The 14207-nt window shown below is 37.2% G+C and overlaps 1 protein-coding gene across 1 annotated transcript in view; it reads right to left on the bottom strand.

Moving 5' to 3' along the window:
- Positions 1–822: 822 nt before the first annotated feature.
- Positions 823–14207, bottom strand: part of DNAH14 (dynein axonemal heavy chain 14) — a 238523-nt gene continuing 225138 nt past the window's right edge. The window contains exons 85-89 of the mRNA XM_070957448.1: positions 13350–13546; positions 10641–10753; positions 5148–5278; positions 3749–3897; positions 823–1026 (exon numbers count right to left, since the gene is read on the bottom strand). Coding sequence (XP_070813549.1) covers positions 823–1026; positions 3749–3897; positions 5148–5278; positions 10641–10753; positions 13350–13546 — 794 coding nt within the window. The remainder of the gene's footprint in view (positions 1027–3748; positions 3898–5147; positions 5279–10640; positions 10754–13349; positions 13547–14207) is intronic.

Genomic DNA, 14207 nt, shown 5'->3' with positions numbered 1-14207 from the left:
CCATTCTTTATATGTTTTAGCTTCGAGTCCCCTAATCATTGTTGTTGCTCTTCTTTGCACTTTTTCTAGAGTCTCAACATCTTTTTTACATTGTGGCGACCAAAACTGGATGCAGTATCTCAAGTGTGACCTTATCAAGGCATAAAGTGGTATTAACACTTCATGTGATTTTGATTCTATCCCTCTTTATGCAGCCTAGAAGTATGTTAGCTTTTTTGGCAGCTGCAGCACACTGCTGGCTCATATTAATATGAAGAGGTATAAAATTATATGTACTAAGGTAGCAATGCTATTTTTTTTTCTGATTAGCAGGAATGTATGAAATTTTGAGAACATACAAGACCTGTTATAAAATTACTCCTATCAGCTTGCCCAGTTCATTTATTAAAGTAGTAGGCATAGGGAATTAATTTGGAAGCCTACCGGTTATCTGTCACCTGCTTTTAACCTTGCTTAAATTTTACATTATTCCAGGCACTATCCAAATCCACTGGGCTGCAGCCATCAATCATTTCTATTTTTAAAGGATTATTGAACCTATTGTAGATGTAGAACATTCTTAGAAAAATTTCTAAGACAAAATGCCAATTTACCATGTGCCATCTTTGATCACTGCATATACTCATTTTAATTTATAATGATTAAATAAAGGAAAAAAGGCAAAAAAATCATAACCATAATATAAATCGAGTTTGCACATATTGCATGGAAACAAGTTTATTAATTAATCTAAAACATTAAACAAAACTAGGTTGTATCTGATCCTAGACTGAAACAGTGAAATATTCATTTCAAATAAGGGGCAATAATATTTTATATTTCCTAATCATCCAGTTGACATAACAGTGCAACTCCTCTCATTATCCAGTGGCTAGGAGTTACCAGACTTGGCAGATTAACTTCAGTTACAAAATTTGAAGATGTACCCATAGAAGACAGCATTCCTGTTCTTTGAGGTGTCTTGTATAAAGGACATTCGTATAAAAGCTGGTCTTCTTCACCACAGTAACTTGGGCAAAAGGTAATCTAAAAAATAATGAAATTAAAATATTAATAACCTCAGTTTCTACATATTAAATAAATTGTACGCCTAAGGACCAGTAAAGAAGCAAATTACAGTGGTCATCTGGGATCAGCATGTGTTTTAATAAAGGAACAATTTAAATATATATTGCTCATTGACTGTTGGGGTTTTTGCAAGAACTTTGTTTGGAATCAGTTGATGCTCCCATCACAAATATATTTTAAAAAACAGCCTTTCTAGCAAGTATAATTCTTCCAAAACACAGAACAATAGTATAAAATATTATTACTGATACTAGGCCTAACACAGCATGGCATCAAATAGTCATTCACACCTTAGTAATATCACAATATCACAAATGGATGTCTGTAATGTACTCTACATTGGACTGCTTTCAAGACTATTCAGAAGCTATAGCTAGTCCGGAAAATGACATGGGCAGTGCCAAATTTCCATGTGACCCCACTGTTCCATGAGATGCAGTGGTTATGGATAAGCTCAGCAAGTCAAGGTGCTGATTATCATCTATAACACCGGTTTCTGGCTGTTACTATCCATCTGGAGTGATCTGGCAGCATAGAGATCTTACAAGTCCCAGTAAGGGCCCAGAAAGAATGCCTTTTAAAAAAAACACTGCATTATAAAAACACTTCGCCACCACAGCTCAAGATGCTTGATACCAGAATATTTTACAATTTAGAAAAAAAAGATAGGTCTACCTCTAAAATAACTTAAAATAATTGTTATGTTGATTAAATATCAGCAAAAACATAAAAGAAAAACTGATGCTGAGGATACTTCAGCTTCTGAATCAAATCAATACTTTAAGAGTATAAGAAAAAAATAAAGATAAGAGTGTATTTGCAGAACCTCTGTTCCAGGCTAAAAAAGAATAACATAATAAGCACCATGGAAACCTGGAAAAAGTTCTACCTTGCCCCCACATCCCATAACCACAAAGATAATTTCAGCTCTTCATTCCAGAATTCAAATATAGATAATATTTTTGTGCTACAAAATAAAGATAACTATGACATCCTAGGATGCGGTTGAAAATAACTTATGCAAAATATGTCATTTTAATTAAAACAAAAGGGGCAAAATTCCAAAACAGCTCAAAGCAGCATAATTGGTTAGGTCATTGAGAATTCATAGATAAAGAAAACAATGGAAGAAATTATGGAAGAAAGAAACAGTAATGAAATATTTTAGAGGAGAAAGCAATTGGCTGAATATAATTCCAAACAGCAACATTCCCACTTGTTTAAAAAATATTTATTTGCATTCAAGCATGTGCTACATTATAACAATGCAGTGACTTGTAACATTTACTTAAACCTGAGTAATCAAAATACAAAAATGTCCTACCAAGATAGCGAAACTATATTACTCACACTTTGTGGTAAAAATTGGATGTCTGGTAGTGGATAATATCTTCTATGAAGTTCAGGTTCATCCAATGCCTGTGTATTGGGATTCCAGCATGCGCCATCTATGTACAAGCCGTAAATTTTAACTCCAGTTTCATACTGAGAATGTTCCTAATAAAAGATAGATAGTATTTCTACTCAGCATTGTTGTGGATTGCTCCAAACAAATGGAAGATTTAACAAAAATAAATAAATAAATAAATTAAAACCTAATCTTTTTCAGAGAGCTAAAAGTGAAGATGACTAAGTTCGTTGCACAGGAATTACAAATTGGTGGCATCTGCACAGTGATGCAAAAAAGGGAACGTGGTCACAGTCACTATCTTAATATTTCACAGTCCCCTCCCCCTCCTCCACTGCATGGCAGTGATGTCAAAAAAATCAGGATAGACACATTTCCCTTTTCCTGATTCAAGGACACAGATATATATTAACATTACATGCTATCGGATCATCACAGAAGTGGAAGATTCTTGCTGCTTGAGGACTATCTGTCCCTTTTGTGTGGAAAAATACTTGCGGGCTTGTTTATTTTGTTGCAAAAACAATTTACTTATTTATTTGTCCAATTTGTATGGCTTCCATAACTCATTGGAGTGAGCCTGGGCAGTTAAAATAAAAACAATCAACAATAAAAGAATTAAAAACAAAACATCTTCTGGTCATCAAACACATCTTGATCCAAATCCCCAAAGGAAAAACCAGGTTATTAATAAACTGGCAGAGTTGGGAACCAATCCAATTCTGACTGTGAATAAGGGAATCATTCCAAAGGGTGGGTGCTGCCCCTGAAAAGACCCGCTTCCTAGGTTAGGACAGATGATGTGATGCAAAGAGGAGACCTAAAGCATAGCCAGCCTGGAAAAACATAAATATTTTGAGGATTTACTTGCTGCACCTATTAGTATGTTAAGTAGGTGGCCATATAAATTCCAGTAATAAATAAGCAAATAAAGCCCATATAATCCACTTAAGATAAACCACATTACTTCATAAAATGATTTGCTTTAGAGAAATGGTATGTTAAATCCATTTACTATCTGAGTTTCCCTGCCTATAATTTTCCTTGCAATATCTTTATCTGATTTCTTTGTACATAATTTCATATATCCCTGATGTTTTTTAATTGTAGCATTTATATACACTTTTGATATGTAGCCAAAGTTTAGGCATATATACAACTATCATACATGATATTCGTATGGATGCCTGCATTTTGACTACATATCAAAAGATATTCCATATCTTCCACAGTCAACCAGAATAAAGAAACTGGTTTCAATCCCATTCTTACCTTAAAAGCTTTGTTTAATATGCTTTCCTTTCTATTGAAGCTTAAATCTTCATCGTGAGTTAAAGGAAGCACTTTATGTGTAAAAGTAAGCGAATCCACTGTTACTTTATTCAACCGAGCATAATTCTGACACACAGCAATAAGAAATCCTTCAAGAACAAAATACACAGATTGTGCACTTTACTTCTTACCACTATTAAGAAGTTAATTAAATTTATTCTTAAATTACTTGAAGATCATTTTATTCTTTGCAAAGAGTGAATGCATTTGTTATTTGATATACTTCCATACAAGGGAGATGGGCAGTTAAGAAATATGAAATATAAATAAACAAAATATAGTTTCTTATTTAGTCATCAAATTATTAATATAGAGAATTACAAAGTAATACAAGATTTCCCTCATCTGTAATGACATCCATCCCACTCAAAACACATCTGCACGAATTATGTGGACAAGAAAAACTGAAGAGGGAGAGAGAGAGAGATAAAAAAAATATGGAAAAAGGGAAGCAGTAATAGCATTATTCAGGTTATATCATATTGTAACCCAGTTTATATCACATGAGTGTCAGAGGTAAATCCTAACTCTACATATCTATCATAGGACATAATTTATAAACCTCTAAGCACACTTAATACACTTGAAAACAATATATTTATTGTATTTTACCTGGAAAATCTTCTATGGATTCTCTAGACCAGGGATGTCAAACTCACGTCATCATGGTGGCATCACATGACATATTGGGACTTTTCCCCCCTTTGCTAAAATGGACATGGGTATGGCCAGTACATGATGTATCCGGCCCGTGGGCTGGGAATTTGACAGCCCTGCTCTAGACTATCTAGAGTATAGACATTCTTTATAATTTAATGAAATACAAGTAGACTTCAGTTAATGATCATAATTGAAACTGACAACTGCTTTACTAAGCAAAAAAAGTGAAAAATCATGTCACCATGCCAACTTATGATGACAGTTCCAGCAATAATGATGTCATATGAAGACAACTTGTGACTTCCTGCCAGCTTCCCATTGACTTTACTTGTCCAAAGCCACCAGTTACAGTTACAAATGATGATCACATTATTGTGGAATTCTATGACCATTGTAATTGCTTGTCAGTTGTCAAGTATCCAAATCGTGATCACATGGCTGCAGGGACGTTGCAGCAGCTGCAACTTCAAGGACTTGTTGTACATCTCCTTATTCAGCATTGTTGTAACTTTGAACAGATATTGAATGAATGGTCGCTAGGCAAGGACTATAAAATATAAAATAATATAAACGCTACAGCACTACAAACTATTTCAAGCATGTGAAGCACAAATTTTAAAAAATTAAAATAGATAATGGATAAATGTCTAGGAATAAAATAAATAACAAAATTATGTACCATGTGGAAAAAAGAAACCTGGAAGCCAAAAACAGCTAGGATGTCCTTGGTAACTGGCATGAAAGTCAGGATATTCTTCAAGATGGGGTGTTATTTTGCTTTGTCTCTGAAACACCAGTAAATCATTAAACCTGTTCAAAACATTAGTAAGTTTAAGACTATTACATTTCTCAGTAGCTAAATGAAATTAGTGTATTATTATATGTTTCTAAGTAGCTAATCAAATCCAGTAATTTTGATACAATTTTTTTTTATTTTTTATTTTTTTATTTTCAATTTATATACCGCCCTTCTCCCTGAGGACTCAGGGCGGTGCACAGCCAGAATTAAAAACATGAAATACAAATATTAAAAACAATTAAAATTTATATAAATTTGCCCCAAAATTTAAAAAACCACAAACCAATTAAACATTTAAAAATTTAAAAAATTTCTTCCTAAGCCAGCCCGGCTTGCTGAAAAAAGTGGGTTTTAAAGGCACGGCGGAAGGCACCGAGTCTTGGATTCTCCTTATCTCTGGGGGCAGCTGATTCCAGAGGGTAGGTGCCCCCACAGAGAAGGCCCTCCCCCTGGGGGTCACCAGCCTACATTCAACTGTTCAACTGTATAATTTCTTCTAGCAATTTTTGGCTCTCTAGGGAGACAATGGAGTTCTCAATTTCACAGAAACTGACCTTCTCATTTAACTAGAGCAACATGCAATTGATTCCTACATTGCAAAGTGGCTCATAATCTCAAAGCGTGAACTAGAAGGATCAGAAAACCTCCAGCCCAACTGTTATGATTTTCATTCCACAGAGAAGATTGCAGTTATACATCCCACCTCTCACTGTGATATATATAATTGTATAGGGTGTGTGTGTGTGTGTGTGTGTGTGTGTGTGAGTGAGAGAGAGAGAGAGAGAGAGAGAGATTAAATCCCAGATGGAGAAGGTAAAGATCCAGGTGATGATCTGCCTATCATTAAAATCCCCAATAAAATCTTCTGAATCAGTTCTCCTATTATATGTGGCATACATTCATTGAGTTCTATTAAATAAATGGAAACCAATTGGAAAATTAACTGCAAAATTAATACAATAAATTTAAAAGCATACACATATAGTATATTATATGTATCCATGGATTTTAACATCCAAAATGGTAAGCTGATTACTAGAGAAAAAGGAATGATTAAAATGGCATAACTTGCAACCAGCTTCTTAATGAATGCAGTCACTTGTGGATTAACTTGTGCCTTGGACAAGGTAAAAATCTGCTGCTGTAATCAAGATAATATCTAAGTTCTATCATATTAAGGCAGGATCCAAATGCCTGAGAATGCCATCCAATTTATAGAACATTCTAACAGATATGAGTAGAAAATTCATTTTGCAAATGCCAATTTTTATACAACATTTTACTATCATCTTAATAGTTCTCCTGAAATCAAATGCAGGATAACCTTAGGCTGGACTGCAATGGTTAACATGAATAACATGAAGATCTGGACTCCGACTGGGTAGTCTCAGGGGGAGGGACTGGGGCAGGTCTTGAGAATGTTATCTGGGATGAGTTTGATCCTGTGACCCCTGAGGACGTGGACAGGATTCTGGGTAGACTGAACGCAACCACTTGTTTATTGGACCCGTGTCCCTCCTGGTTAGTGCTGGCTTCTCGGGAGGTGACACGAGGCTGGTTCCAGGGGATTATAAATGCTTCGTTGGGTGAGGGTGTCTTTCCTGCCACCTTGAAAGAGGCGGTGGTGAGGCCTCTCCTCAAGAAGCCTTCCCTGGACCCGGCAATGTTGGTAAATTATCGTCCGGTCTCCAACCTTCGTTTTGTGGCGAAGGTTGTTGAGAGTGTGGTTGCACAACAGCTCCCCCAGCACCTGGATGAAACGACGTATCTGGATCCGTTCCAGTCGGGCATCTCGGGTACAGCACGGAAACAGCATTGGTCGCGTTGGTTGATGATCTCTGGAGGGCTCGGGACAGGGGGTGCTCCTCTGTCCTGGTCCTGTTAGATCTCTCAGCGGCTTTTGATACCATCGGCCATGGTATCATGCTGCACCGGTTGGAAGAGTTAGGGGTGGGAGGCACTGTGTTGCAGTGGTTCTCCTCCTTTCTCTCTGACCGGTCGCAGTCTGTGTTGACAGGGGAACAGTGGTCGACCCCGAGGCCCCTCATATGTGGGGTGCCGCAAGGGTCGGTCCTCTCGCCTCTCCTGTTCAACATTTATGTGAAGCCGCTGGGCGAGGTCATCCGTGGTTTCGGGGTGGAGTACCATCAGTACACTGACGACACCCAGCTGTACATCTCCACCCCGGATCACCCCAACGATGCCCTTGAAGTGATGTCCCAGTGCCTGGAGGCCGTACGGATCTGGATGGGGAGGAACAGGCTCAGGCTCAACCCATCCAAGACCGAGTGGCTGTGGTTTCCGATGTCCCGATATAGTCAGTTGGCGCCATCACTGACTATTGGGGGCGAATCATTGGCCCCCACCGAGAGGGCTCGCAACTTGGGCGTCCTCCTGGATTCACGGCTGTCTTTAGAAGAGCACTTGACCGCCGTGACCGGGAGGATTTTTTATCAGGTTCGCCTGATTCGCCAGTTGCGTCCCTTTCTGGATCGGGACTCGTTACGCACGGTCACTCATGCCCTCGTCACCTCCCGCTTGGACTATTGCAATGCTCTCTACATGGGGCTCCCCTTGAGGAGCACCCGGAGGCTCCAACTGGCGCAGAGTGCGGCCGCACGGGTGGTAATGGGAGCGACATGGCGCTCCCATGTAACACCTCTCCTGCGCAAGCTGCACTGGCTCCCGGTGGTCTTCTGGGTGCGCTTCAAGGTTTTGGTTACCACCTTTAAAGCACTCCATGGCTTAGGACCTGGTTATCTACAGGACAGCCTACTACCACCAATAGCCTCCCACCGGCTAGTATGCTCTCATAGAGAGGGACTCCTCCGGGTGCCGTCAGCCAAACAGTGTCGACTGGCAGCCCCTAGGGGGAGAGCCTTCTCTGTGGGGGCACCTACCATCTGGAATGAGCTCCCCCCGGAGATACGGAGGATCCTGGATCTGTGCACCTTCCGCCGCGCTGTGAAGACCTTTTTATTCCACCAGGCGGGCTTGGCCTAATCTCTTCCCTCTTTTTAATATGTAAATTTTAATCTGTTTTTAAATTATTGGGGTGTTTTAATCTGTCTGGGCCAAAATGATTTAATTTGATTTTATCGGGTTTTTAATTTTTTGTATCTATGTATTTTATTGTTTGGCTGTTCACCGCCCTGAGTCCTTCGGGAGTAGGGCGGTATACAAATCAAATTAACTAAACTAAACTAAACTAATAAGATCTGGAAAAGCAGACGTATTGATATAACTACAAAAATCTGGCCAACTAGAGCAATTGTCTTAATAATAATGATGCTTGGGTGGGAGAGTTGGACACTAAGAATGGCTGATTAAAGAATTGACACCTTTGAACTGTGGTGCTGGTGTAAATTATTGCCTATACCATGGACAGCAGAGTAACTAACAGACAGGTGTTGAATCATATAAAACTAAACACATCACTAGAAGCTAAAATCAGAAGACTACATCTGATTTACTTTGGCGATGTCATGCATGCAAATTCGTTGGAGAAGTCAGTGATACTAGGGATGGTTAGTGCAACAAGAAGAAGGGGCAAGCAAATAACATGCTGGCTTGACAACATCAAAACCGATACAAAGATGAACAACTGAATAAAGCTGTGCTTGACAGGGGTAGCATGGAGAGCACTTGCCTATAAAGTCACCAAGACTCAGACACAACTGAATGGTTAAACAACCATCAGCTTCCTGGAGCTTTTAACTCTAGCTGAAACCATTCCTGGAGACTTTCCCCATAATAAAAGTTGCATAAGACATATATAATGATTAAAATTAATTATCTGTAAAACAGGCCAGTCTCTGTATAAAATTCATTTTCCCCTCATTATGTACACACACACACACACACACACACACACACACACACACACCATCGTCTCTTACATAAAAATTCGTAAACTTTGTTTCTTTTTATTCCACCCAAAAAAAAGAAAAAAAAGAAAATGAAAAAGAAAAAATGTAGAAAAAATAGTGTGTTAATGATGCGCTACACTGGGAAGGAAGAGAAGGAGGGAGAACAGTGCAACAATAACATCAGGAAACAAAGTAACTGAAAGAGAAAAGAAGTTACTATGCATTTTATTATTTTTGAAATATAACTTCCATTTAAAAGGCAAGATGCCCTTCTAGCTTGACGAAAACAAAGGATAACCCTCTCCATGACTGAAAATCAGCTGAGAGTTTTCTAAAGAGAAGGTGAAATATATGTGAAAGCATGCAACAAAAAATTGTGGGCTCTGTAGACTTTTTTTTTTTTTTTTTTTTAGTATTTTCTCCTCCCCAACAAAGTTGCTGACTTTGGCTAATGAATACTATTTTATGCTGATTTTCTGAAACAGAAAAGTCCAACAGAAAAGATACATAATACTATAATTTAGAGTATATCTCATTTGTCTTCATGTTAGCAGACAATTTTACACAGTGGTAAAGAATTTATAAAATAAGAATTATATTTGCAGAAAGAATCTTGGAGACTGGTACTTGAATGAAAGAATTCAAGAACTTAGAACAAGAATTCAAAAGAACTTAGAACAAGAATTCAGAATAGAACTTCCAGCTCTATTCTGATTGATTGATTGAAGAAAAATATAGGATGTGAATGTATTCAAGCAGATGCCTGTGATGCTTTCCTTTCCTGCACTGAGTGGGATTTAGTCTTGATGATCTAAATAGCCCTTACAATCCCAATTCTATGTGATTGTTTTTAAACTCTTTCCCCAAATGGTGAGCATCAGGGCTGAATCTGACTCAGTAAATATGCTGGGAAAGGAAAATGGCCCCCAATGTTAGAAGGGGAGTCTAGGAGGAGAAGGTGCTTCTGTTTCACTTGGAGTGAGAATTCAAAATAATAGAAAATGAGATTCTGCATCCTTGGACACTCACTTTTATTGTGGAGAAGCTGAAATATCTCATTTTCAAATAGTAATTATTACATCCTTTTCCTTAGAGCAATTCTTTTTGTCTATCTGTATAAGACTGTGCCATCCACTTCAAGGTATTTTTTTTTTAATTTGATTTATATGCCGCCCTTCTCTGGAGACTCAGGGTGGCTTACAATGTGTTAAGCAATAGCCTTCATTCTTTTGTATATTTTATACAAAGTCAGCTTATTGCCCCCACAAACTGGGTCCTCATTTCACCTACCTTAGAAAGGATGGAAGGCTGAGTCAACCTTGAGCCTTGGAGAGATTCGAACCAGCAGAAATTGCAGGCAGCTGTCTTAATAACAGGGTGCACTAAACCACTGTACTATCAAGGTAATGAATTTTGGGGAGAAGAAAAATGTCTTCATTTTAAATAACTATAATGTCTTTGATACTGATACCCAAAGTTGAATTTATATTGTTGTTTCTATTACCTTGCTTGCATAAAGGCGATAATTCCATCAGCCCACATGGCAAAGAAATTCACTTGTATAATGAGATCATCAATCCAGGATCCTAAAGGTTTATTTGTCTTAAAAGAACTTTGCTGTACAGATTTACAAAAGGATTAATAAAAGATAAAATATACTTGTGTTGTTGTTTTTTAAAAGTACATTAATATGCAAACATGATATAGACAAACAATAGCAAGCTGTTCTACTTCAATAACAAACAAACATCGTTGGATCCATCTCACCATTGTTTCTCTAGGTGGCTAACAGCAAATTAAAAATACAGCCAACAACAAAAATAAAATATATAAATGGCAGCCATGATAAAACAACTGAACATAACTATCTAATGAGCTCTAACTGAAAATAAACTTTGCAAGTAGCAGTGGTTGCCAGTTTGCTATTGGATCCAATTTAAGATGCTGGTTGCTAGCTATAAAGCTATATAATTGTATCTGCCTGACAATCTATCTGGCAAGATTGGCGTGCTTCAGGTTCTATCAATTAAACAAAGCCACATATTGGAACCCCCTAAAGTGCAACTTCTTTGTAGTAGTACCCATTGTCTGGAATGAGGTTCTCCCCAAAATTCAAATGATTTCCATCCTACTGCTATTTTAAAAGATGTTAAAAACATTCTCCAAGGCCTTTGGGGAAGACAATTGATGCCACTTTTGTCTTTTTGGTTCCTCTCTGGGTTTGTTTGTTTATTTGCCATCATTGTTGTTTTGTCTTGTTCTGGTTTTGTGATTTTTGTAAGGCTAAACTGATGGGTGATTGGATATTGTTTTGTGATTTTCTGTTATCTTCTTTTATGATGTCTTTCAGTTCAGCAATCTATGTTATAGTCTTGGAATTTTCTCGTGGCATGTTCCAACCAGATCTAATTCTTCTTATGCATTTTGAAATAAGAGTAAACTAAATATTCCACATCTTCCCCAAATAGTTTATAACTTTCTTACATTAAATATATGAGAATTCAAATATGTACATGAATATTTTAGCATATACATTATTCTTTTGATCCACAGTAATATATCCACAGGAATTATATATAATTTACTAAATTTCATGTGCATTTTTGGAGTAGAATTTTCTTAAAACTAATTATTAGCTATTGTTATAGAAAAAATATTCTATGGAATCCATTTCACATAAGCAGAAAGATAAGACTAACACACACACACATATTTGAAACACAAAAATTCAAATCCGTTTATTATAAACACCCAGTTAAACATAAACATGTTTTGTATTTGTAATTTTGTAATTCCTTTTGTACTTCTATGCTTCATCATCCTTGGTATATTTTATTTTTATTTTTATGTTTTATTGATTTTATTGAAATTCCTTGGTTTGATTTGATAAATTACTATGGTTTGTCACAGTCAGCCAGATATTTAGATTGCATTTGGCATTTCTGTCCATCTATCGAATCTATTACTACTACTACTATTATTATTATTGGTTAATCTTTAGTGAGATTCACAGCCTTTGAGGCTGGTTAATAACTCAGCAGCTCGAGTCCTAACCAAGGACCTAGGAACTGTTAAGGTATCATTGAAGGATGTAAACTGTTCTGAGTAAGATGGTTTTTTGGAAAGTCAAAATGTTCAAGTCCAGTAAATTTAGAATTTCTAAATAGCGGGGTAGCCCTTTGGGTATTGCTCCAAGGGCTCCAATTACAATCGGGACAACACACAATTTCTTTTTCCACAATCGCTCAACTTCAATTTGCAAGTCTCGGTACTTTGTGATTTTTTCTTGCTGCTTATCTTCAATCCATGCATCACCAGGTATTGCAATATCAATGAACCGTACTTTTTTCTTTTCAACTATTGTTATGTCAGGTGTGTTGTGGACCAAGTGCCTGTCAGTCTGAATCCTAAAGTCCCATGAGATCTTGAGTTTCTCATTCTCTAAAACTTTCTCAACCTGATGTTCCCAGTGATTTTTGCTGTATTCAAATCCAAACTTCTGGCACAATTTCCAGTGAATGATCTTAGCAACACAGTCATGGCGTTGTAGGTAGTCAGTTTGTGAAATTTTGCTGCACCCACTGTCGACTGTCTCATCTTTCTCATTACAGAGGCAGCATTTGCTGTTGGTGGTAACATGTTGAATTTTTGCCTTCATGCAGTTTGTGGCTAGGGCTTGTTCTTGAGCTGCCAAAATAAAGCTTTCTATTTCTTTTTTCAGTACTCCTGATCTTAACCAGTTCCAAGTTAGTTTCTGGTCAGCTTTGCCTTCAATACTTTTCAAGTATTGGTCATGCAGGGCTTTGCTTTTCCAATTTTCAGCTCGCTGCTCAATTACTTCTTTCTTATATTCTGCTTTTGTTTTAGTTATCTTTAAAAGGCCTCCTTTATTTACTTCCTTAATCACTGGTTCTTCACTTTTCTGAATGTAGACATTCAAGCTGCGTTTTTCTTCTTCCACAGTCTACTTTACTTGTAGGAGTCCTCGACCACCCTCTGCTCTTGGTAAATATAATCGGTCAACATCACTTTTAGGGTGCAAGGCATGATTCATTGTCACAAGCTTCCTTGTTTTTCTGTCCAAATTGTCTAACTCCATCTGGGTCCAGTCAATTATTCCTGCAGAGTATCTATTATTATTATTATTATTATTATTATTATTATTATTATTATTATTATTTAGCAAAAGTAAAATAAGAGATTGTTCACATACCTCCCATAGATCAGCTACTCTTCCTTTCAATATTGAATTATAAAGTTCTTCTAATCTTTTAGTGAATATAATTTTTCCTTTGATTCCTTGCTGAAGCTCTTGTAATGACCGAATTATTAAGTATAGTAAATTATTACAATGGTCAATCTCCTGGCGCAAGACAGGTAGCAAAGGTGAATTGGTAATAGAATAAAAATCTATGGTGAAAGAAAGAGAGAGAGAGAACTGGTTAACAAGGCTAAGGTTACAATGTAGGAATTCCAGCAAGTATGCTACTTTCAAATAAGAATAATCTGTATAAGAGGCAGGCAATATGGTAGCAATATTACTCATTTTCTCCTGCCTTTTCAATATACTTGCTTGTTCTGGGATGCAGGATAATCTATATTTGGTCATTGTTTTAGTAACTGCTCTTCTTTTTATCAGTTAGGAGAAATAATTTTCATGCCTTTAAACCTTTACATCATAACAGACCTTCCTGTTAAGTAGAGCAAAGGGTTGAAATATGGAATATTAGAGGTAATCTTGGTTAATGACAATAATTGGGGCTGGAATTTAGTGAGTAAGCAATGCAGTTATAAAGTATGACATCATGTGATGATATCATTTAGCAATGGAACCTCTTCAGTCTCTTTTGCTGTTGTTAAGTGAAGATTGTGGGTAGTTGAGGACCTCTTTGTGACTTCCTGCTAGCTTCCAAAAACAGAGTCAATAGAGAAGCCATCCAGAAGTTGTGGCCATCCTCAGTGGCTCGCAAACAGGCTGGCAGGTGGATATATGGTTGCTGCAACACAGTGCATGGCTGGCCTGGGGTGGCTGCTCCCAGGGTGGGAAGGTGCATAAATATGGAAAAATCAG

This window comes from Pituophis catenifer, unplaced genomic scaffold (assembly GCF_029215685.1).
Source record: "Pituophis catenifer annectens isolate HBS135680 unplaced genomic scaffold, rPitCat1.0.hap2 SCAF_1, whole genome shotgun sequence".
NCBI classification, from domain to species: domain Eukaryota; kingdom Metazoa; phylum Chordata; class Lepidosauria; order Squamata; family Colubridae; genus Pituophis; species Pituophis catenifer.
The sequence above is the reverse complement of the archived record's forward strand: the minus strand, read 5'-3'. Positions and strand labels throughout refer to the sequence as shown.